Here is a 26,556-nt window from a genome sequence, read left to right as displayed (position 1 = left end):
ATGCCCTCTCTGCTCCACACTTCCGTGGAACCTCAGACTTGGCAATGCCTTTGTCAATGTTTGTTACCAACCAAAACATCCTTAAAGATCCTTACTTGTTAAATATCCTCCCACCCTCAAATAAGCTAATATCCCACTTTGTTAAGAAAATCCTCTCCTATTCATTTTAGAAGTAATCCCTTCAAATTCTCTTAGCCCTGTAGTGAAGAGACAGTGAAGACATCACCAGTTTAGTATCCTACTCTTGAAAGTTTTCCATTGTAAAATGTAATCCAAAGGAATAAATCTCTGATGGTAGAATTTCAACATAGCAGACAGCTGGTTCCACTATGAGTCATGCCCCATGGACAAGTCCCCTAATGAAGGTGATGCCTAACCCCAGAGCAAAACTACTTTTATGAATACTTACCCACATATTCAGGGGTACCCATAATTTCTCGGAGCTCTTCACTGTTCTTCAATATTCTTGAAAGGCCAAAATCAACAATCTTAATGTCACCCAATGGAGATTCGCTTGTCAACAGAATATTCTGAGGCTAAAAAACAACATACCCCCACAAAAATCAATACAACTATGATTAAATACACAAAACATGTAGCCCATAAAACATACATTTCACCTGTGAAACTGAGACTGAGGAATTTAACAGTAAACAGTCATTTGTTAAAGAAATATTTTTACAATATACTTCCTACTATGTATAAGGTAGCAGGACTGTACTCTCTTGTATTTTCAGTCTCTTCCCCTACCCTGGCTCTTCCTCAGCATATAAACAGGTTTCTATCCCCACCTCATGGAAACCATTCCCCATGACCCTGAATCTCCTGCAGGTAGTAGTATCTCCTACTATTCCCTCAAAGCTCAGTTTCTTGAAAGCATGGTCAAGCACAATTGGTATCGTTTTCTCAGTCCAACTAAATCTCTTTTGCCCCCTCGACTGAATCTGCCTTCATTAAGGTCACAATAACTTCAATAATCAAAGACCCACCAAATCCCATCTGTGTCTTTCAGGGACTATTCTGCATGCAATGATTTCTGTAGCACTGGGCACTGTTAAGCATCCTTATATTGATGAAATTCCTCCCCGTTTTCTCCACCTTGGATCTCTTCCTTCTTCTACAGAGCTCTCACTATTTTCTCAATGTTTTCCTTCTGTCCTCCTTTTAAATATTTGTGCTGTTTAGGATCTCTCGCTGCATGGCCCACTCTTCTCCCACCACTCTGCATTCTATTTTGGAGCAATTTCATCTACTTCCAAAGCTTCAGCTGCCACTTACATACTGATGACTTCTACCCTAAGTTCTCTCTGGACTTGTGAGTGGGGACATGTGGGGTGAGGACACGTACAGTAATGGGAAAGAGCTCCCCAGAGCCACAGAATCAGTGGGGTTCATATCCGTGGAGTCATTTTTACCCAAGGGAAAATAACCTAAGATACTTTCACATAAAAAGACAAGTAAATATATTATGGACTAGAGTGTAAAATTCATTAAATTTTTAAAACACAAAATTTGAAAGGAAAGTTTGTGTTTGCATTATAAAGAGTCCTCACTTAATGTTTTCTGACATTAAGAATATTTCCAAAGGTAAGCTGAGAAACATTGGTAAATTACAAATACTTCACTATAACACCCAGTGTTTTAAGATTGGGTCCCTGCTTCCTTTTCAAGATTAATTTCCTGTCATGGCTCCAAAGGCAATCTGTGCCCCAAATCAAACAGTCTGTAATCCCTAAATAAGACAGCTACTCCCACATCTCATGCCTTTGCACATGTACCGCCTTTGTTCAGGATGCCCTCTCCCCTTCTCTCCCTGACAGATTTATTCACATCCCTCATTCCATACATGGTGGGTCTCAATAAAGCACCAGTCCTCTGTAAAGCCTGCCCTGGCTTCCCCTGCTCCTTCCAGGGAGGGCTTGATGGCTGCCCCGTTCCTGCTGCACAGCATGGTGTATACAGCATGCTTACTCCATTGTTTGGTTAGCTGTTTGTTTCTGTCTCCATCACATTGGTCCCCTAGATGCACAGAATGAATGTTCACATTTCCTTTCCTTCCATTCATATTCTGCCCCTCCATCTGACTTCTGTCCTCTCATTCCACTACAAATCACAAAATCAAGTGATATTTTTCCAATGCTTTCTTCTGAACCACTCCCTTAGCAGTGTTTGACAAACCACTCCTTCCTTGTTTATATATTACTTTTCTCTTGGCTCTCATGACAAAACACTGTCCTGGCTTTCTTCCTATCTCTGGCTGCGTCTTCTATCTCCTCTGAGGGGCCACCTTCTTTTACCTGGTCCACTGGATGCTGGGTTTCTCAAGGCTTGATCTTGAGGCCTTTCCTCTTTTTACTCCAAACTCTCAGCTTGCATGATCTGCACCCAAGGCTTAAATATCACCTACACCTTATGACTCACAATTTTTTTCTTTCTTTCAGACCTCTTCAACCAGCTGCTTACCTATTATCTCCCCTTTGATGTCTCAAAGGTACCTCAAATTCAACATGACCAAAAACAGACTCCTATTTTCCTTCCTAAATCAGATTCTCCCTATGCCAATGACAGGTGTCTCAGTGAATGCTATGATCATCCCTCAGAACAGAAGAGAACACTAACAATCATCTTGGCCATTCCTTTCCTCCCCGCTCTTCCATTTAGCTAACATGTCACCATAGTTGATTTTAAGTACTAAATTCCAAGCATTTCTAGACTTGGCCTTTTTCTCTCCATCCACAGAAAACCAAAGCTACCTTTCTTGCTCTACTGCGATGGCCTCTTCAGTGTTTTGCTAGGATCCATTTTGCCCACATTGCAGCCAGGAGGTTCTTTTGTATTATATAAATTAGATCTGTTGTCCCCTTTCCTAAACCCTTCCACAGCCTCCCACTGCTCTTAGATAACCTCCAAACTCCTTTGCATGGTGTGCATGTCCTGAGGTCCAGCTTCTGCCGAGCTAGCTCTCCAGACTCATCATATGCCATGATACCCCTGGCTCCATGAAGATGGGTCCCACAGGACACTTTCCAGTCTCTCACACTTGCCATGCTCCCTCTCACAAGAGTGAATTTGTATATGGTATTCTCTCAGTCTAGAACACTTTTTTCCATTCTTTGCCTAGTCTCAACTTGGTGAGAAGGCCTAAGATGGCAGTGAAGCAGATTACAATTTCCATCCATGAGAGGGGCTGCAATATGAAAAAGGAAATTGAGGCATAGATGGTCCCTCTTTTTTTGAGATGGAGTTTCGCTCTTTCACCCAGGCTGGAGTGCAGTGGTGCAATCTCGGCTCACTGCAAGCTCCACCTCCTGGGTTCACACCATTCTTCTGCCTCAGCCTCCCGAGTAGCTGGGATTACAGGCGCCCACCACCATGCCCAGATAATTTTTTGTATTTTTAGTAGAGATTGAGTTTCACCGTGTTAGCCAGGATGGTATCCATCTCCTGACCTTGTGATCCACCCGTCTCGGCCTCCCAAAGTGCTGGGATTACAAGCGTGAGCCACCGCGCCCAGCCAGATGGTCCGTCTTTTTAAAAAGGATCTTACCTTCTACCCAACCACCCATCCTACCCTTTTCTATTATGAAAATGCCTGTAAGTTTATCAGGCTGAATTCAAAGAATGGGAAGAATCTACAGCTTCATGAGCACAGAAACCACAGTACTGATTAATCTTTTATCACTGTGATCAGTGCCAGCCACACTTTAATATTGTTGGGTGAATGAATGGGAGAAACATAACTAAAAAAATTAAGAGGGTGTCTATTTTGTGTCAGGACTGGTAGTAGTATAAATATAAGGAATAAGAACACCCTACTGTCAGAGTTTATAATCAAGAGAAAATAGACGGACCTGCCAGGCTCAAGTCACTCCTCTGTGAATTGCACCGTGAGAGCAATATATACAAAGTACTCAGGCGATAAATATATCAGAGTGATTAATTCTGCCCTGGAAAATTACAGAGGAGCTATGTGAGCAGACCCTGAAGGGTAAAAAGATTTCCTCATTTATTCAACAAATATTTACTGATTGCCTAATGAGCTAGGCCCTGGGGAAATAACAGAAAACAAGACACGAGTCCTCTCTTTTGGAGCCCTGCATTTTAATGGAGACAAATAAATACACCTTGGGTCGCTTTAAGCACTATGGGGAACTCAAAGCAGGGTGATGGGCGAGATGGGTTGCCTGGGGTGTGTGCACGGGCATGCTATCTTTAGGGGAGTCAGAGAAGGCCTTTCTAAGAAGGCAACCTGAAGGAGGAGAGGATGATGTTAAAAAAGAGCCAGTCACGGCTCAGTGTCCTGGAGGGGTTGGGGTAAGCAGGAGGCATTCCAGGCAGAGGGAAGAGCAAGTATAGAGGCCGTACTGCTATGGAGCATCTGCAGGAAATCCTGTGTGGCTGGAGGACAGCACAAGGCAAAAGGGGTACGAGTGGTAGGAGGCATGAGGTTGGAAAGGAAATGGCTAGGAGATCACAGGGCTTTGTAGGCTATTCTGGAGTAAATGGCAGAAGGCAGGCCACATTTTCTTTGTTAATTAGCTTCTAGCTAATTCTTCAGGAAAAAAGCACCTATGTAGCATCATGACTATGAGTCCTCAGACTTTTCAAGGCAATTTTAATTTTAGTACGTTAATAAAATACTACAGTACAACAAAAGGGCTGGGCGCAGTGGCTCATGTCTTTAATTCCAGCAATTTGGGAGGCCGAGGTGAGTGGACTGTTTGAGCTTAGGAGCCTGGGCAACATGATGAAAACCTGTCTCCATCAAAAATACAAAAAATTAGCCAGGCTTGGTGGTGTACATCTGTAGTCCCAGCTACTTGGGAGGCTGAGGTGGGAGGATCACTTGAGCCTGGGAGGCAGAGGTTGCAGTGAGCCGAGATAGTGCCACTGCACTCCAATCTGGGTAACAGAGTAAGACCCTGTCAAAATCAAAAAACAAAACAAAACAAAAATTATAGTAATTTTTTGATGACCACAAAATGTCAATTATTCAGGCAAATTCGATAGGAGGGGTTTGGTTCAGTGACACATATTCATAATTGAATGTTTTGCCCTTTCCAGTGCACACAAAATGCCAAGTGAAATACTGCTAGGGAAAATCTTCACCAAATCTTGAGATATTCTTGTGATTAGTAAACATGTACATTATATGAATGTTCTTAAATACCATTTGTTCCCTTAAAATAGTTTAAATGTTTTTCCCTTTTATGTGTGTACACTTTATATTCCCTGAGAAATGCTTTCTTTAGTTACTACGCAAAAACTAATTGGTTCGGTGGTAATGTTGTAAATCCTAAATTAGTGTGATCAAATTATTAAAATCTTATTGTATGAGACGCCTAGGCCCTGTTACATGCATCTGTGATACACCAGTGTGACAGACTTTCTAAAAATGAAGTTAAACAACTGAGAGAGAGGTTGCTAGAAAAAACACATTTCTCATAACATCAGAGCTATTTCAGGGGATTTCAGTTAATATTTATTATGTGGCCTTTACCAACTGTGCCCTATTTTGACCACAGGGCTCTTTTTAAAAATAGACTTTGCTCCTCTGAATAAAATATATGTACAATTACAGGACTATAATCTCTGTCTCTTCTTCGATGGTGAAATGTATCTACTTCCAATAAGCTGAAATACATGTCCTGAAAACAAAGCTAAGTACCTCAGCATTTACAATTTAGTTAAACTTCCTTTCTAGGGAATCCAGTTCATGATAAAGAAGTTGTGGCACATAAAACCTAGTTCTATTTAAAATGTATGAATCCCAGGTAGTAAGGGAGAGAAAGAAGCAAGGTCAATCAGTAGAGAGGTGATGACAGTGGAATAAGCAGAAAACCTGCAGACGGTCCTTAAATAGATGGTGGCTGTAGGGAAGTCTTTTATTTATCTCGGTATCTTCATCTTTGTACATAATCCATTTAACGTTTACTGAACAATCACCACTGGAGAAGATTTAGTGGCTAAGATCATTGTAAAGTTGAGGTTAACCTGCTCAATAAGGCTTAGGGTATTATGGACAGGGTTTTAAGGAACATTTTATCAGGCAATTAAAGTTCTAGTACATTAACTATTAAAACCCAGGTTAGAGTAGAGAAATAGGTAAATAATCCTGTCTAAATTAATTTGGGGGACTGTTTAGAAATGTTTTTGTTACCCCTACTTTCAAGTAACATACTGATGAGTAAATTTAAATCTCATATGGAAAGTCCCAGCTTCTGGCCACTTTTTTTGAAATTAAGTTTTAGAAATTAAGGTTTTAATTAAAAAAAAGTTTTTGAGACAGGATCTCATTCTGTTCCCCAGGCTGGAATGCAGGGGTGCAATCTCAGCTCACTGCAGCCTCGAACTCCTGAGCTCAGGCAATCCTCCTGCCTCAGCTTCCTCCGTAGCTGGGACTATAGGCGCATGCCACCATGGCTGGCTGAGTTTTTAATTTTTTGTAGAGACGAGGTCTCGCTATGTTGCCTGGGCTGGTCTCAAACTCCTGGGCTCAAGTGGTCCTTCTACCTCAGCCTCCCGAAGTGCTGGGATTACAGGTGTGAGCCACCACACCTGGCCTTCTTCTAGTCCACTTTTAACCATGAGCGTAACTGGGTGGAAAAATTAAGTGATAGAATCCTAGTATAGTTGTCCCTTGGTATCTGGTGGGGATTGGTCCAGGGACTCCTTGCAGATACAAAAATTTGTGATGCTCCAGTCCCTGAGAGGAAGTAGTGTAGTATTTGCATATAACCTAAGGATATCCTCCTGTAAACTTTAAATCATCTATAGGTTACTCAGAATAGCTATTATAATGCCACACATCACCTCATTTGTATGGATTCAATGAAATACTTGGTGGGGGGCCAATTCAAGGTTAGCTTTTTGGAACTTTGTGAAATTTTTTTCCCCCTGAATATTTTCTACCTGTGGTTGGTTGAATCCATGGATGCAGAGGGTTGACTGTACTAACACTCCTGAAAGACTGAACCAGTACACCACCATTTGAAGAAAAAAGAGCAATGGATTTTAAGACCAGATTTCTTTGTGCTATTTTTGGTCAGTCCTCTCTCCCTTGGACAGGACTAAAACCAGGTCACTCTATTGAATGACTAATTCACCAAATTATTGAGACTGTTTTGGTATTTTTAGTTGGTTTTGTTCTGACTTTGCCAGAGTTGTTGTTTCTCAGATTTGCAGTTTCTGCAACATTTTATATATTAAATGAATGGGCTTTCTCTTAATCATGGTTGTCTTTTCTATTTTTGTGGATTTATGGACTCATACTTTTACAGACTCCTAAATCTGTATCTGCTATTCCCTCACCCACTCCAAGAACTTTCCCAGCTCAATTTAAGATATTTGGCTGAGAGTCTTCAGTGAATCAGTCTTTTGGCAAATTGATCATTCAGGCTCTGCACCAAAGCCAAACAGTGTATTTCCCATAGTGTCAATTATATCCTTAAAAGAAGCAACTATAATAGTTATTTTAACTTCCAACTAACTTCTGTCACAGGGACAGGAGTTTCCCATCTTAACCAGCATGGAGACTAAATAGCTTAATAATTCAAAATTATCATATATATTGGGATTATCAGTTTTTAGAGAATGAAAACATAATATATTTAGCTTTGAGGCAATGTGGGAAAATAATTTCTTAAAAAATAGCCTAGTCTTTCAAGCTCTTCTAGAGACCAAGAGTCAACATTATGAGCACACACTGTCGAAGACAGAGGACAGCAGACTCACTTCGTCCAGACTCACAGAGGCCAACTGGAAAGACCTTTTAGTAGAAATCACTCTCGCCTGCATAGCTGCCATACCAACCCCATCTCTGTCCTCTCCCTCCAGTAGCTGACTCACAGACATGTCTGACTGCACATGGAGGGGCAAAAAGGCAGAAGGAAGGCTGAGAACCCTTTGGACCACTTTGTCTTCTACTTCCTCTGGGTCGAGGAAACATGGAGAGTCCAGTTTTCAACATCAAAGGCCCATCATCATCATCAAGGCCTCTACTGAATCTGGAAAGAATTCTACACCAAGTGTATTAGAGAGAAAGGAATATGATACTGAATGTACTGAGGAGAAAGGGATATAATTTCCTTGTGTAAACACACACTTAAAGTTGGTATTCAAGAACTTAATATTCACCTTTGATACTCTCAAGTGACATCAAAGATCCATGACACATGGTGTTGACAACCTGTCTGACTTGCTACTTAATTAGTTCTTGAATAGTCACAGGTTGAACTGTCATAAGCTGAAAGCTCATTTCCTATAGGTGCAATGCTATTTAAATTGGGGTTCTGTTCCTGGAAGTCCATCATAAGACTAGTAAAACATCATTAAAAAATAAAACAGATACACGATTTTGCAAAGTTAAGAGTATAAAACCAAACATGAAAGAAGTTACAGCATAAACGTTTATTTTGGGAATTCCTCTGCATGGCTAATACTGAGGCTTCTTAAAGTATCAGCCCAGTGAAAGTCTGTACTGCAGAGACCATCTCTTCCTTGTAAATGTTCCTGAGGGAAGCAAGGTGGAAATTTCTTGCAGCAAGGATCTTTGAACTTCTTATGCATATGACAGACTGAAGGGGAAAAGCAAAGCCCCCACACAAGCTGTGAAAGGTTTTAACTAGTTAACCTTGAGCATTAACATCAGGCCACCTCAGCATGTGGGTGTGCACATGTCCACACTCGCTTTCAAAAAACGCCACTGTATACCATGTGGCTACTGGGTCCTGAGTGTCCATTTTAGCCATGGTATTAAAAAATTAATATCTTTGAAAAAAGATAAATGTGTATAAAATGAATTTACGTAAGCATCTTTCAAAAGAGAACAAGAAAACTTCCAGATTGTTTTCTTTTCCCTGTATTTTTCTGTAGGAAACCAGTAAATTTTTCTGTAGGAAACTAGTATTTAAAAAGCAACTACCTTTCCACCTAAATTCAAAAGGGACATTATCAAGTTTGCTTTAGAAGTCAACCTCCAGATTACATACACTGTATTCTCTTTTTTTTGTTTTGAGATGGAGTTTCGTTCTGTCAGCTGGGCTGGAGTGCAGTGGCGCAATCTCGGCTCACTGCAACCATCATCTCCCGGGTTCAAGCGATTCTCCTGTCTCAGACTCCCAAGGAGCTGGGATTACAGGTGCCTGCTACCACGCCCAGCTAATTTTTGTATTTTTAGTAGAGATGGGGTTTCACCATGTTGGCCATGCTGCTCTTGAACTCCTAACCTCAAGTGATCTGCCCTCCTTGACCTCCCAAAGTGCTGGGATTACAGGCATAAGCCACCGCGCCCAGTCTGTACACTCCTTCTTGAGAGTGTGCCTTCATGCAATAAAAATTAGGCAGTTATTTATACAGTATTAAATATCTACATATATGAATTTATATTTATATAGTATGACTCTATCTATCTATATAAATAAACAAAGGTATTATGGAATGTGCCATATAGCAGTTTTTATTTTTTTTGAGACAAAGTCTCGCTCTGTTGCCTAGAGTGCAATGGCGCAATCTCAGCTCACTGCAACCTCCACCTCCCGGATGCAAGCCATTCTCCCCACTTCAGCCTCTGGAGTAGCTGAGACTATAGGCGTGCGCCAGCATACCTGGCTAACTTTTTGTATTTTTAGTAGAGATGGGATTTCACCATGTTGGCCAGGCTGGTCTTGAATTCCTGACCTCAAGTGATCTGCCCAGCTCAGCCTCCCAAAGTGCTGGGATTACAGGCATGAGCCACCACAACTGGCCATATAGCAATTCTTTTTTCTTTTTTTTTTTTTTTTGAGACATCGTCTCGCTCTGTCACCCAGGCTGGAGTGCAGTGGCACGATCGCGACTCACTGCTAGCTCTGCCTCCTGGGTTCACACCATTCTCCTGCCTCAGCCTCCTGAGTCGCTGGGACAACAGGCTCCTGCCACCACGCCCAGCTAATTTTTTTGTATTTTTAGTAGAGACGGGATTTCACCGTGTTAGCCAGGATGGTCTCGATCTCCTGACCTCATGATCCACCTGCCTCAGCCTCCCAAAGTGCTGGGATTACAGGCATGAGCCACCACACCCGGCCCTGGCCATATAGCAATTCTGGCCTGAAGTTTAAGCATCACTTTGCCCTACCTTGAATCTGAAACTTTAGGGTTGTGGCCTAGCAATTTATTTTAACGAGCCCTTCCAGGTGATTCTGATTTACGTCTGGGTCAGAGAACACTGCCATAAAGCATCTACTTTCTGCTAGTGGGGATATTATAGCAGATGTCAAGGTAGATCAGTAGATGATCGTGGTGTGAGATGACCCTGCAGTTCACAATGGGAAAGTTTTTTTGGGGGCGGTCTAGAGGCTTCAGCCTTCTCAGGTTACCATCCTTCCTAACCCTATTTCCTCTCGCCAGTAAGGCCATCTTTGTAAATGGAATAAACACTAGGAACTAGGGTCGCTGCGGCATGTTCTCTCTTTGAGGACTGTTTCATTTTCCCACAGTTTCACCTGGACTTGATATGAAAGTAACCATCAGAAAATCAACAGAAATCTTAAACTTGCTGAAAGCTCATTTCCTATAGGTGCAATGCTATTTAAATTGGGGTTCTGTTCCTGGAAGTCCATCATAAGACTAGTAAAACATTAAAAAATAAAACAGATACACGATTTTGCAAAGTTAAGAGTGTAAAACCAAACATGAAAGAAGCTACAGCATAAATATTTATTTTGGGAATTCCTCTGCATGGCTAATACTGCCATGCAGACACCTGCAGGAATATACTAAGAATAATCATAGTGGACCCTTACGGTCTCCTGAGTATCCCATTCTCTGTTCTTTCAGAAACAGAACTGGTTTGAGAATCCATCCCTTCTCCACTCAGTCCGCGTAAAGGTTAGGATGGTAGAAAGGGTTATACCTCCAGAGTTGGAGCCTATGACACTGATGACACTGGCATGGCAAGCCAAAGCCCTACACCCATCAGCACACTTATTAGTTCCAGATTGATCTATGCTGGTGTAATCAGAGTGAATCTCAGAACTTTGGACAGAGCTGTAAGTAGAGACTGACTTTCGTGCTGTCTCCGGGGAAGTTGCAAGGCTGAACAGCAGCATCTACTTTATTACCATCTTATTGTCATTCAAAGAAGACAGAGCTGAATGCTGGAGAAAAACTGAGTACTAGCAACAGTTTTTGAGCCCTGAATATTGTCATAACTGAAGCTAGAATTATCTCTGGACTTGTTTGCCACTAAAATTTCCTTGTTTTGCTTACCCTGGTTTCAGCTGGCATCTTGATCACTTGAAAGGAACATCACTGATATACCGTCCTTTGTTTTTCCTTCCTTCCTCTTCTCTGCCTTTGACAATTTTAAATTAGAAATCTACCTGCTTCTAATCTCTTTAATTTTCTCATTTATTTACTGCTGCCTATTTTCCAAAACACTGTTTCTCGAATATTCCTGGCTCAAAAATCATCTATGTCTTTATGACATATGAAACCCCTAGAATCCAGCCTTTTCCCAGCTTTTAATATCTCCTAATTGATCTCTCAATTCCAGTGAAATGATTCCATTTATTTTTTTCCCAAACACATCACAAATATTCCTGACTCTTGTGAGGTAATTTTCTCTTACTCTTCTCAACTTACCTAAATCCTAACTTTTCAAAAGATCTAGCTCAAGTTCTATCTCGTCATATTCTGAGTTCCTTTCTTTGGCATTGTATTATTATGTATCTTTTCATGTACACACATGTGCCTTATCTCCCTGATAAAATTAACTGGCTAGAGGATAGGAGTAAAGACTCAATTCTAATATCCTTGTTAGCTAATAATACACAAACATGAAATATGTTTGAATAAATCACTGTTAAATATTTTATGTCTTGAATGTCATTCTTTAGCAATCTCAAAATTGTAAAGTAATTTGAACCTTACCTTCAAATCAAGATGAACTACATCATGAGTGTGTAAAAAGTGAACACCTTCTAGAATCTGTCGCATAAGTCTTTGAACATCTTTTTCTTTAAAGGCTTCCTCTCTGTCTGCAACACACTGGTCAAAGATTTCACCCCCAGCAGCACTAGAGAAGGGCAAAATTAAAGTAATATATGACTCATAAGAAATGGCAAACACTTACACCAAAACTACAAAGTAAATTAATTACAGTCTGGCAGTAACGGTATACCTTTTCAAAAAAATGTATTTTTATTTTGAAAAATAGAGACAGGACCTCACTATGGTGCCCACTATGTCTCAAACTCCTGTGCTCAAGCGATCCTCCCACTTTGGCCTCCGAAGGTGTTGGGATTACAGGTATAAGCCATCGTACCCAGCCTGTATAACTGTTAGTATGGATTTGACAACCTGAATCAAAACACAGTATAGGCTGAGCCAACTCAGTCCCAAGCAGCTCAAGATGCATCACATGTAATGTACAGTTTACCAAGCGCTCTGCACATATAGGCCACAATTTGCTGATAAAAGAACTTTGTTCCTCAATTGAAATAAAGAACTGCATTTTGGCTGAAACAGTTTCTGAATCGCAGTTTATTGTCATCTGAGTCCCTCAGCCCATTACTATCAGTTTACATAAATACAAGGATTTCTTTACCTAAATTTTAAGAGCGATTAGTCTCTTTACACATAAAGTTACCCATTCTTGCTTTTTATTCTTTTTCTTTTTTTTTTTTTTTTGAGACGGAGTCTTGCTCTGTCACCAGGCTGTGCAGTGGCGTGATCTCGGCTCACTGCAACCTCCGCCTCCCGGGGTTCAAGCGATTCTCCTGCCTCAGCCTCCTGAGTAGCTGGGACTATAGGCATGCACCACCACGCCTGGCTAATTTTTTTGTATTTTAGTAGAGACGGAGTTTCACCAGGTGGGTCTCGATCTCCTTGACCTTGTGAGCCACCCGCCTTGGGCTCTCAAAGTGCTGGGATTACAGGCATGAGCCACCACGCCCGGCCCCATTCTTGCTTTAACAAATGATTCCCTCTTGGTTTTCTCAACAATTTAAGTAGTTTACATAAGCACAAAATATACTGCTAACTACAGTTTTGTGAAAATGTTCAAGTATGTATTTCAAATATAGACTATTATAAGAAAATTGAGGCCAGGCACAGTGGCTCATGCCTGTAATCCCAGCACCTTGGGAGGCTGAGGCAGGCGGATCACCTGAGATCAGGAATTCGAGACCAGCCTGACCAACATGGAGAAGCCCCATCTCTACTAAAAATACAAAATTAGCCAGGCATGGTAGCACATGCCTGTAATCCCAGCTCCTCAGAAGGCTGAGGCAGGAGAATCACTTGAATCTGGGAGGCAGAGGTTGCGATAAACCGAGATCACACCATTGCACTCCAGCCTGGGCAACAAGAACAAAATTCCATCTCAAAAAAAAAAAAAAAAAAAAAAAAAGAGACTATATTCCTCTCGGTACAACATATAATCATATAACCCTGTTTAACTGTGGATTTTACCCATTAACTAAACTAAATACCATATTAACTAATATCACTAAATGGGATCTCACTAAAGAACAATCTGAGATGTTAAAAGCATCTCTCAAGTATAGTAAATATAATATTAACTATTTTACACAAAGTACTTTCCTTCACATGGAAGCTAGAGAAGCCCTATAATAGCTTTGCTTTTTCTGTCTTTAACTACAGCAACATTACTTTTTAACCAAAAAATTTCACTGGGAAATTAATTAAAAAACTGTTAACAAAGTTTTGCACAAAAACTACTTTTACAAAAAAACATTTAGAACTTTAAAATTTCAACTTTCTAGTGGTCCTTGGGAAGTTATGAGATGATTATCTTTTGACCAACATTATTCAGAGCCATATAACTGATGTTTAGAAGTTAACAGTAACTGAGTTTCCCTAGCTGCCTATACCTTGGCTGTATCATAGCTTCCCGCCTCAGACCAAACACTGTTTTTTCTATCTAAACTAGCATTTCCATTTCTGTCCTGCTCTGAGGCCCAGTTTGGATCTTTACTTTCTCATTATTCAAATTCAACAAACCATTAAATACATTAGGCCCTATATTCCGTCCTAGAGATAGAAAGATAATTACAAGTAAGTATGTCTGGTCCTTCAAGCTCTAGTGGGGAAGAGAAAAATGAAAGATATTTAAATAACAAATACATATGCATTTATATGTGAAATTATATATTAAATGACTTGATAACTAAGCAATTGAGCAATTAATTGGAAAGGAAGTAGAAAAAAAATCTTGGAAAGATGACATTTATTCTGAACTTGAAAGATTACTAGGAGTCCACTAGATGAAATGCTAACAGCACATCCCAGATAGAGGGAGCACATGTGTGAAGGCACATTGTGTAAAAAATACATGGTACACTCATTAAACGGCAAGTTTCTACTCCCCCATCCAACCAAATGGTATGGCATTTGCCCTCTGGCTATAAACAACTAGAAAATTAAAGCATATGAATCAACTATTTCAGGCACCAGAACAACAGGTATAGGACCATGAGCTGTGAGAAGAGGTTAAGCCCTCTAATCTTCCTACTTGGTAACAATATATGGATAGTGGTACAGGGTAGGGGAGGAACCCAAGCAGAAGCAGAATGCAGCAGCCTTGCTAAGCTGAGAAGACAGACTCGGAGTTTGGCAAGGCTAAGATAGCTGGAATTGGCAGGTGAGTACCAGAGAGGAGGGAGCTACAGAGAGAGATCTGCTCAACAGTATTTTTAAGTCTTAGACAAAATAACTCTGGAAAATCATAAGGCTGAGAAATTCCCAGTGTTCACAGAGAATAAGGTAAGACATTTGAATTTTGTCAAGTTGGAGTAGAAAAGCCACTCTAAACACTGGGGCAATGAACAGACTCCTTTGGGAGGGCCATCCTTTGTATTAAGGCTAACCTAGTTCTAGGTCTGTCCTAACCAAGCTGATCCACAAGTAATTTAAATGACTGCCAAAACAAACGTCACCATTCTTTAATGGGATAAAATCTACTTAACCCTGCAACATTCCAAATGTATGTCATTTTACCAAAAATTTCTAGATATCTGAAAATGCCACAAATTACAATTCACAACCAATAGGAAAAATAATAAAAGCAGATCCAGAAATGACAGAGATGATGGAACTGGCAGATAAGGACCTTAAAACCAGCATTATAAAGATGCGCAAAGATTTAAAGTAAAATATGAACATAATCATGTAAGAGATGGAGGTTATGAAAAGAACCAAAAAGAACTTTCACAGGTGAAAAATACAGTATCTGAAACGAAAAACCCATTGGATAGTCTTTATAGCAGATCAGACACTGCAGAAGAATCAGCGAATTTTAAGACACAGGAAAATAAGCTGTCTATGTGAAGCACAAAGACAGAGAGAGGGAAAAGACTGAACAAAACAAACAGGATCCCAGGGACCTATGGGACAGCATCAAGCCGTTTAATACACTGTAGGAATAAGGGAAGAGAGGTAGGGGTAGGAAAATATTAGAAAACATAATAGCTGAAAAATTTCCAAATCTGATAAAAACTAACTATAAACAAAAAAATGAACTCCAAGCAAGATAAATACAGATAAAACCAAGGCACTATACTCAAATTGCTAAAAACAAGTGAGAAAGAGGAAAATCTTTAAAAAGGCACATTTATGGCCGGGTGCGGTGGCTCACGCCTGTAATCCCAGCACTTTGGGAGGCCGAGGCGGGTGGATCACGAGGTTAGGAGACCGAGACCATCCTGGCTAACAAGGTGAAACCCTGTCTCTACTAAAAATACAAAAAATTAGCTGGGCATGGTGGTGGGCGCCTGTAGTCCCAGCTACTGGGGAGACTGAGGCAGGAGAATGGTGTGAACCCAGGAGGCGGAGCTTGCAGTGAGCAGAGATTGTGCCACTGCACTCCAGCCTGGGCAACAGAGCCAGACTCTGTCTCAAAAAAAAAAGGCACATTCATAGGTGAAACAAGGTAAGAATGATCACAGACTTCTTGTCGTGAATAATGCAGGGAAGATGACAATGCAATGACAAAAAAAGAAGTGTGCCAAGAATGTAGGATAAGGTAGAAAAGGACTAAAAGGAGATGAGGTAGAACAGAAGTCAGGGAGACGAGCACAGGATGAGGGCAAAACAACTAAAAAAATTCAGAGTAAAGCAATGATGGGCTAATATATACTGTGAAATGCCTCCTCCTCCAGGAAGCACTCCCTAACCTCCCAGGCAGAGTAAAGGAGCACAGTATATGGATAAAAGCAGAAGCTTTGGAATCTCATACTCCTGGACTAAATTCTGGCTCTGCTATTTGTAACATAGCACAACCTAAGGTTGATTTTTTTTTTCTGAGTGTTTTCTTATATATAAAATGGTGTTCTAAAATTTATGAACAGTGTAAATAAAGCATATAAATAATATATATGAAGCTGGAAGACAGCATAGCACGTGGCACATAGTAAATGCTTAATACATTTTGACTATTATACTCTAGTTCACACAACAACTAGTAAGAACTCCTGGTAAATCATCAACATTGCTGCAATCATTTATAGGCTGAATATCCCTTCTCTTAAATGTTTGGGACCAGAAACATTCGGGATTTACATTTTGAAATATTAGCATATACATAATGAGCTATATTGGGGGAGGGGACCCAAGTCTAAACACACAATACATTTATATTTCATATGCAACTTATATAGCCTGAAGGTAATTTTATACAATATTTTAAATAATTTTGTGCATGAAACAAAGTTTGTGTACACCGAACCATCAGAAAGTGAAGGTGCCACTCTCAGCCACCATGTGGAATCACAGCAAGTTTACACTTATGCACACCTGCTGCATTAGCACAGCCCCTAGCATAGTTATTCTAGCCTTAGCATCCTTAATTCCTATAAAGGTGATCTCATCAGCTGTGATCAGCATCTTTCTGGGATAATATATGAGGTCAGATGTGGAATTTTCTACTGTGGCATCATATTAGTGCTCAAAAGTTTCAAACTTTGGGACATTTCATTTCCAGGTTAAGAATGCTCAACCCTCCATATCTATTTCCTTTGCTAGACTTTTAGCACCTGGAGATAAGGGGCTATGTTTTTTCACTTTTTATATTATCAGTACCCATTAGTACCTAGTGCACATGGCAGGTGCTTCAAGAATGATTAACTGATACAGTGATCATAACCTGCCTGTTTCCATAACAACAATATATTGATGTGGCTGAGAATTTTGATATCTCAGTATCCAGAGCATATCTCTAAGACTTCCTCTTCAAACTAAAAGTAGAACATGAAATTTTTTGACCAAATCATACTGATTTTTGTTCTAAAAAAATCTGATCATCAAAGAAACAGAAGCCACCAAAAGTTTCTAAGCAGGGGCATAATATCACCAAATCTGTTTTTATTACCTATCTAACAGTAGCAGGAGGGATTTCCCAGGATTGAAACCAGGGTGACCAGCTGAAAAGCTACTGGAGAGGTTTAAGTAGAAGACTTGGTAATTCATTATACTGTACATGAGTGTTAAAGAGAATAAAGGAATTAAGGATAACTTCAAAGTTTCTAGCTTGAGCAATGAAACAGATGGGGATACTAAACAAAAGAAAAACAGGCCTTAATAGGGTAATGCAGGAGTACTGATATTAACTGCTACTGACTGCACTGATACTGATATATTGGCTAATAATGATCTGCAGTTGGACACATGTATACGCAACAGGCAGCTGGAGCTTAAGAAAGGGGCTGAGGAAACTGGGCGAGAGAGCGACACTCCAAGATGGCTGAATAGGAACAGCTCCAGTCTACAGCTCCCAGTGTGAGCAATGCAAAAGACAGGTGATTTCTGCATTTCTAACTGAGGTATGGGGTTCATCTCACTGGGGCTTGTCAACAGTGGGTGCAGGACAGTGGGTGCAGCCTACCGAGCGTGAGCCGAAGCAGGGCGAGGCATCGCTTCACCCAGGAAGCACGAGGGGTCCGGGAATTCCCTTTCCTAGCCAAGGGAAGCTGTGACAGACAGCACCTGGAAAATCAGGTCACTCCTACCCTAATACTGCACTTTTCCAACGGTCTTAGCAAGCAGCACACCAGCAGATTATATCCCGTGCCGGGATTGGAAGGTCCCACGCTCATGGAGCCTCACTCATTGCTAGCACAGCAGTCTAAGATCAAACTGCAAGATGGCAGCGAGGCTGGGGGAGGGGTGACCGCCATTGCTAAGGCTTGAGTAGGTAAACAAAGCTGCCAGGAAGCTCAAACTGGGTGGAGCCCACTGCAGCTCAAGGAGGTATGCCTGCCTCTGTAGACTCCACCTCTGGGGGCTGGGCATAGTTGAACAAAAGGCAGCAGAAACCTCTGCACACTTAAATGTCCCTGTCTGACAGCTCTGAAGAAAGCAGTGGCTCTCCCAGCACAGAGTTTGAGATTTGAGAACGGACAGACTGCCTCCTCAAGTGGGTCCCTGATCCCTGAGTAGCCTAACTGGGAGGCACGCCCCCAAGAAGGGGCAGACTGACACCTCACACAGCCAGATACCCCTCTGAGATGAAGCTTCCAGAGGAATGATCAGGCAGCAACCTTTGCTGTTCAGCAATATTCGCTGTTCTGCAGCCTCCGCTGCTGATACCCAGGCAAACAGGGTCTGGAGTGGTCCTCCAGCAAACTCCAACAGACCTGCAGCTGAGAGTCCTGACTGTTAGAAGGAAAACTAACAAACAGAAAGGACATCCACACCAAAACCCCATCTGTACGTCACCATCATCAAAGACCAAAGGTAGATAAAATCACAAAGATGGGGGAAAAACAGAGCAGAAAAGCTGAAAATTCTAATAATCAGAGTGCCTCTCCCCCTCCAAAGGAACGCAGCTCCTCACCAGCAACGGAACAAAGCTGGACGGAGAATGACTTTGACGAGTTGAGAGAAGGCGGCTTCAGACGATCAAACTTCTCCAAGCTAAAGGAGAAAGTTCGAACCCATTGCGAAGAAACTAAAAACCTTGAAAAAAGATTAGACGAATGGCTAACTAGAATAACTAGTGTAGAGAAGTCCTTAAATGACCTGATGGAGCTGAAAACCATGGCATGAGAACTACGTGACGAATGCACAAGCTTCAGTAGCCGATTCGATCAACTGGAAGAAACGGTATCAGTGACTGAAGATCAAATGAATGAAATGAAGTGAGAAGAGAAGTTTGGAGAAAAAAGAGTAAAAAGAAACAAACAAAGCCTCCAAGAAATATGGGACTATGTGAAAAGATCAAATCTATGTCTGATTGGTGTACCTGAAAGTGACGGGGAGAATGGAACCAGGTTGGAAAACACTCTGCAGGATATTATCCAGGAGAACTTCCCCAACTTAGCAAGGCAGGCCAACATTCAAATTCAGGAAATACAGAGAACGCCACAAAGATACAAAGATACTCCTTGAGAAGAGCAACTCCAAGACACATAATTGTCAGATTCACCAAAGTTGAAATGAAGGAAAAAAACATGTTAACGGCAGTCAGAGAGAAAGGTTGGGTTACCCACAAAGGGAAGCCCATCAGACTAACAGCGGATTTCTCAGCAGAAACTCTACAAGCCAGAAGAGAGTGGGGGCCAATATTCAACATTCTTAAAGAAAAGAATTTTCAACCCAGAATTTCATATCCAGCCAAACTAAGCTTCATAAGTGAAGGAGAAGAAAGGGGCTGAGGTTGGAAACAAAGATTTGGAAATATCCAGCATGTAAATGATAGCTGAAGTCACAAAAATAGATTTTATCATCCAGGGTAAATGTATAAAACATAAATATATGACATCAGTAACGCTGATGGAACTGTGGGGAACACTTACACTTATATAGTAGAAAAGGATAAAAGGTTCTGAGAGGAGGAGGAGATTTTTACAAAATAGGGCTGTGAAAGCCAAGGAAGAACATGATTTCAAGAAAGAAAGGATAATATCAAGTGTTTAAAGAGAGCAAGAACTGGAATGAATACTAAAACGAGGAGACTAATTTTGGCACACAGGACTGGTGACCTCATCAAAGTATCAGAAGAGCAGATGGCATTAGATTAAAAAGTGAATGGAGTATTGGCCCATGAACAGATGAGTGGATCAATGAAGTAGAACAAAACTGTAAGGTGAGGAATACTGTAAATTCAGCCTATTCTTTTAAGAAGTATAGCAGTAAGGAAAAGAGAAAGGCAAGACGTAAGAGTCAAAGCTGAGGAAGGAATTTTAGCATAGAGGAGACTGAAATATTAGAAGACAAAGGGAAAAGAACCACCATGGGAGGAAGGTCTGAAACTCTAGAAGAGGTTACATAATTTACGAAAAAACGAAACACAGGTCCTAGAAAAGGAAGGATAAGAATTAAAGAACTTAAATAAGAGTTTCAGTCTTGGAAATGATTAGCTGAATCTCTTCCATCGAACAGCAGGGACGGGCATGAGAGCAACAAAGACAGATATTAGAGGAAGAGGGGAGGGATGCTTGGGGAGTGTGTCTGATGGCCTTGATTTCTCTATATGGGGGAGAAAAGGCTAAGTATCTCATGAGAGGTGGGAAGTAGGTGACACAGTAAGTGTGGTAAAGATATTGATTAGCTCAGGGGGTGGGGGTGTTAAAAGGACGTAAGAGATTAGGTACAGACTTGCTAAGCTATACCATGAGCCTAGCTGAAGATGGAACTCTTACACTTGTACTAAGTAGATGAAAAACGATCCAAGTCCTTCCAAGAATGTGTGGCAGCACAGGAGGAGGGACACACAGCATGCATTCTGGGTTTAAAATGGGCAAATGAGTTGCAGAGGATGACCAAGAGGAAGAGGGAAATAATGTGAGGTGCTGGTAAGAGAGAAGTTAGATTAACTACCAAAGAGGAGAAGGGAAGAAAAGGGAAGAAAAAGGTCAGGAGCCGGGTGAAGACTGGAAGAACTGAAAAGGATCCCAGGATGAAAGGCTGAAGAGCAGGTTTTGCAAGGAGGAGATTTTGGAGACAGAATATTTCAGGTGGTCTTTTCTGGATCAATTTCCAATTCTACCTTAATCCCCTCTGTAATAAACAGAAAAAAACAAATCCTTGGTAAGCAGTGGGCTTCCATATGAGATTCCTAAACTTATTTTTTTAAAATAACTTTTAACCATTCTGCCATTTTTGGGTATTTCTACTATCATAAATTAGAAATGCATTGTGACAAACACTTTTGTGCTTCTCATGTTCATATTATTTCTCTAGAAGGGATTCCTACAAGTGAAATTATTGAATTAAAATATATGAACACCATACTTTTGAATTACACTATCAAGAGTAACACGCTTAATATTTTAGCCATCCAGACTTCACCCTCTATAAACTTTTAAATAAAAACAACATAATGCCATACACATTATTTTGTAACATGCTCTTTTTTAAACTTAGTATTTTAAATCTTTGAAATATATTTACCTTAGCTTCTTAATGACTGCCCAGTAATCCATTTTGTGACATCACTTATTTAACCAACCTTTTTTCTAACAAACATTTAGACTATTTCTACCTTTTTGCTACATAGAGAATGCCATAAGGAACATTTTGGTAACATATCTTTGCAAAACTGCCTAATATTTCCTTGTGAAAAAATTAATAAAACTAAAATTAGGCCATGTATGGTGGCTCATGCTTATAATCCCAGCATTTTGGGAGGCTGAGGCAGGAGGATTGCTTGAGGCCAGGAGTTTGAGATAAGCCTGGTCAGCATAGTGAGACCCCATTATGTACTATTAAAAAAAACTTTAAGTAAAATTGCTGGGTTAAAACATATTTTTTTAAGGCTTTTGATACATACTTCAGACTGTACCCCAGAAAAGTTATACTAAAATGGCTCAATTAATGAATATCACTTTTGTTTATAATCATTGCCAGTCTGATAGGTGGAAATTCACAACCTATTTTAAAATTTACATTATAAAAATAAAAATATTTTCATGTGTATATAGGTAATTTACATTTGCGTGTGTGAAAATTTCATATCATTTGTTCATTTTTTTAAAACCAGAGCTGATCATAATCCTGAAAGACACAATCTCAGATGCCATGATCCAGAATGTCAAAATCCCAAAAGATCAAAATCCTGAAAGATAAAAAAGTCCTTAAAGTCTAAAATCCCCAAATCACAATCTTGAACAATTAAAATTTCGACTGTTGAAATCGTGAAAACTGAATTCTAGGGAGGGAGGGGATTTAGGGAAGGGACTTCCACTGTGTTTTTGGTTGTATGAGGCTAGGTGCATCACGGTAGGTGCATCCTGTTAGGTGGAACTATTACCTTGTTGCTGTCTTTATTTGGAAATTAAGTACAGTTTAAAGGAGATGCATTATGGATGCCAAACTGACAAGGGGTGGATTTATGGTCTTAATTTCAGTTGTTGACTTGATTGGATTAAGGAATACCTAGAAATCTGGGATATTATTTCGGGTGTGTCTGTGAGGGTGTTTCCAGAGATTAGCGTGTGAGTCCAAGTGGACTAGGTAGGAAAGATATGTTTTCAATGTTGGCAGGCACCATCTAATTAGAGAGAAGAAACATAGAAAACAAGCTGGTCTCTCTCTGAGAGCTGGGACCAATTTTTCTCTTGCTGCCGTGGACATCAGAACTCCAGCCTTTAAATGTCAGGATTTACACCTGACCACCCCTGCTCCCTACACTCCCACTCCCTGGGGTTCTGAGGCTTTTGGCCTGGATTGAAAGGTAATGATTGGTTTCCCTGGTTCTGAGGCCTTTGCAATTGGACTAAGCCATGTTACCAGCATCCCAAGGTGTCCAGCTTGCAGGCCTGTTGTGAAACTTCTCAGTCACCATAAGCACATGAGCCAGTTTCCTAATAAGTTCCTTCTCGTATTTATTCACATATCCTATTGGTTCTGTCTCTCTGGAGAAGGTTAATTATTAAATAATAGAGATTTGGTCCTGGGGAAGTCCAATATCATTCCTTCTCACTGTATTCCTTACAATACAATGGAAGAGATCTGTGAAATTGTTCCTTCAAAAAAGGGTGTGATTAAGTTAAGCATACAATGATACCTAATGGTTTAAAAGCTAATTATTATCGGTGCTTTGAAAGCAGAAAATAATTGAATTGCAATGGCTGAGCAATAACCAGGTTTTCCGGTGGACAACACATACTTACAAAATTTGTAGATCACAACCACTGTCCAAATACAAGTGCAGCAGGTGTTTCAAAGATTATAGAAATGAAAACGCAGGTAAAAAAGAACTCTCCCCTGCCAAATTATTCAATCATGTACAACATCTGCCCCTTCACCTATAGCACCAATTCACTATGCTAGGCATTTCATCTTCGCATAATTTTCAATACTGGAGGTATGAACTGGGTGAAATTTTGAGGAGAGTTAATTCATTTTATGAATATTTTGCAAATTTGACTCCATCAAAATATATTATCACAATGTTGATTTTGTGTATGTAAAAACACTGAGGCCAGGCCTGGTGGCTGATGCCTGTAATCCCAGCATTGGGAGGCCAAGGCAGGTGGATCACTGAGGTCAGGAGTTTGAGACCAGCCTGGCCAACATGGTGACACCCTGTCTCTACTAAAATTACCAAAAAACTAGCCAGGCACGGTAGTGTGCACCTGTAATCCCAGTTACTCAGGAGGCTGACACAGGAGAATTGCTTGAACTGGGAGGTGGAGGTTGCAGTGAGCCAAGATCATGCCACTGCACTCCAGCCTGGGTGACAGAGGGAGACTCTGTCTCAACAAAAAAAAAAAACAAAAAAGAACAACAAAAACATTGAAACTTTATTAATAAATGAAGATATGTCCTTTTTGTACATCTGCATTTGTGAAAAAAATTTCTTGAGATCTTGGCTCTTTGGGCAACTGCATATATGGTGATGACACATTGAGATTTTCAATCAATTTTGTCAAAAGACTTAGGTTGCTTGTCATGGTATTTCAGATGACCACAATTATCAATTTAAGTGTACAGAATTATCAACTATGGAGATATACGTTTATATATTTCACTTTTAGAATTTTTTTTTTTTTTTTTTGAGATGGAGTCTCACTCTGTCACCCAGGCTGGAGTGCAGTGGCGCGATCTCTGCTCACTGCAAGCTTCACCTCCCAGGTTCACGCCATTCTCCTGCCTCAGCCTCCGGAGTAGCTGGGACTATAGGCGCCCTCCACCACATCCAGCTAATTTTTTGAATATTTAGTAGAGACAGCGTTTCACCGTATTAGCCAGGAAAGTCTCGATCTCCTGATCTCGTGATCCACCTGCCTTGGCCTCCCAAAGTGCTGGGGCGTGAGCCACTGCGCCCGGCTGAACTACTTCTTTTATAAATATGGTTTATCTGGCTCATAACTGTTACATTTGTGTGACTGTTAGTATATCTGAGTGTTACGTCTGTAAAAACGTATGTTATTACTGTCTGTTTTAGCATGTAAATAAAGTGGCCATGAAATGTCATGTATTAAAATTTTATTTTTAATTAACATAATTGGACAATTTATGGTATACATAGTTATTTTTATGTTTCCTAAATCAATCCCCTTTTAAAATGTAAATAAAATTTCTTTTGTTTTTTGAGACAGGGTCTCACTCTGTTACTCAGGCTGGAGTGCAGTGGCACTATCTCAACTCACTATAGCCTTGACCTCTTGGGCTCAGGTGATCCTACCACCTCCGCCTCCCAAGTAGCTGGGATTACAGGAGTGCAGCACCACACCCAGTTAATTTTTGTATTTTTTATAGAGACAGGGTTTCGCTATGTTGCCCAGGGTGGTCTCCAACTCCTGGGCTCAAGAAATCCTCCCACTTCGGCTGCCCAAAGTGCTGAGATTTGACTGGGCTCATGACTATAATCCCAGCACTTTGGGAGGCTGAGACGGGTGGATCATCTGAGGTCAGGAGTTTGAGACCAGCCTGATCAACACGGTGAAACCCCATCTCTAACAAAAAATACAAAAGATTAGCCAGGCGTGGAGATGGACGCCTGTAATCCCTGCTACCTGTGGGGGCTGAGGCATGAGAATCGCTTCAACCCATGAGGCGGAGGTTGCAGCACCTGACCAAATAAATGTCTTTTAGAGAATTTTTTAGGATTATTTTTTCCATAATTATATTTTCAGGATTTTGATCTTTTGGGATTGTGATTTTTGAGATTTTAGACCTTAGGGTTTTTGATTTTTTGGAATTTCAACATTTAGGATTGCATCTTTTGGGATTATGGGCCAAGCCCTTTTCAAACTGGGAGGTTCATGTGTTTGTGTGTATTTGTAAGACCCGGTTATATATTCAAGCAACTTTAACTGCTTTGGCTAGATGAATATTAGAGGTATTTTTCCGAGTTTGTCTTCTCATTTTGTTCGGATTTATTGATGTATTAAGTCTTTTTTGTTTTCTTTTTTAAATTAATTATTTTTTAAAAGAGACAGGGTCTTGTTATGTTGCTCAGGCTGGTCTCAAACTCCTGGGCTCAAGTAATCCTTCCTGCCTTGGCCTCCCAAAGTGCTGGGATTATAGGCATGAGTATTAAGGCCTTTTATTTTATGAGATGGAGTCTCGCGCTTTGTCACCCAGGTTGGAGTGCAGTGGCGCAATCTCAGCTCACTGCAACCTCCACCTCCCTGGTCCAAGCAATTCCCCTGCCTCAGCCTCCTGAGTAGCTGGGATTACAGGCACATGCCACCACGCCAGGCTAATTTTTTTGTATTTGTAGTAGAGACTGGGTTTCACCATGTTGGCCAGACTGGTCTTGAACTCTTGACCTCAGGTGATCCTCCTGCCTCGGCCTCCCAAAGTGCTGGGATTACAGGCATGAGCCACCGTGCCTGGCCTGAAACCATGATTTCTTAAGGAGAAAGAACAGTCCTTCGTTTTTCAAAGCTGTTTTCTGTGCTGTATCTACCTACTTAAATTGAAAACATGGTAAGAATCAAGACTACTGTTTCTAAAAGAAAGGAGATTAACTCAGACTATAAGAACATGCAAGGATTATAAAATGCCTTTTATTGTAATATTAGTTTGGTATTACTTCGTTAAGAGTGCCTCTAATAAAATCGTAAGATAACCTTTTATCCTATTATGAGAAGAATTAAAGAATGAAAATTAAAAAGCTAATATACATGCATCCTTGCAAATTTGGAACATGTTAAATAAATAAGAGGAACACTTGAAGATGATCTAGAAAATTCTGAGATTTCCAGAGAACCAGGCCTGGCAACATTATCACAGATGAGTGGTATCCCATAAAGGAAGTGTAGACTACCAAACAAACTTAATCTAAGAAAGAACATTATCACAGATGAGTGGTATCCCATAAAGGAAGTGTAGACTACCAAACAAACTTAATCTAAGAAAGACAATACTTACTATTCCAGAACTAAGATCATTTCTGATGCAGTCTCATAAACTTCATGTAAATTAATGACCCAAGGATTGTCCTGTGCTAGTTCAAGTACAGCAATTTCATGAATTATTTCCATCCGACAATCTTGGCCTTTTCTTCTTTTTCTCATGAACTTTGCAGCAAATTCTATCCCAGAATCTTTCTTTATACATTTCCTCACCACTGCAAATTTCCCCCTAGAATTAAACAAAAACATT

The 26,556-nt window shown here is 40.5% G+C and overlaps 1 protein-coding gene across 1 annotated transcript in view; it reads right to left on the bottom strand.

Moving 5' to 3' along the window:
• STK17A (serine/threonine kinase 17a) overlaps positions 1-26,556 on the bottom strand; it is a 44,090-nt gene that overhangs the window by 5,000 nt on the left and 12,534 nt on the right. The window contains exons 2-4 of the mRNA XM_003896070.4: positions 26,323-26,535; positions 11,911-12,055; positions 410-536 (exon numbers count right to left, since the gene is read on the bottom strand). Coding sequence (XP_003896119.3) covers positions 410-536; positions 11,911-12,055; positions 26,323-26,535 — 485 coding nt within the window. The remainder of the gene's footprint in view (positions 1-409; positions 537-11,910; positions 12,056-26,322; positions 26,536-26,556) is intronic.

This window comes from Papio anubis, chromosome 4, assembly GCF_008728515.1.
Source record: "Papio anubis isolate 15944 chromosome 4, Panubis1.0, whole genome shotgun sequence".
In the NCBI taxonomy this organism is placed as follows: Eukaryota; Metazoa; Chordata; class Mammalia; order Primates; family Cercopithecidae; genus Papio; species Papio anubis.
The sequence above is the reverse complement of the archived record's forward strand: the minus strand, read 5'-3'. Positions and strand labels throughout refer to the sequence as shown.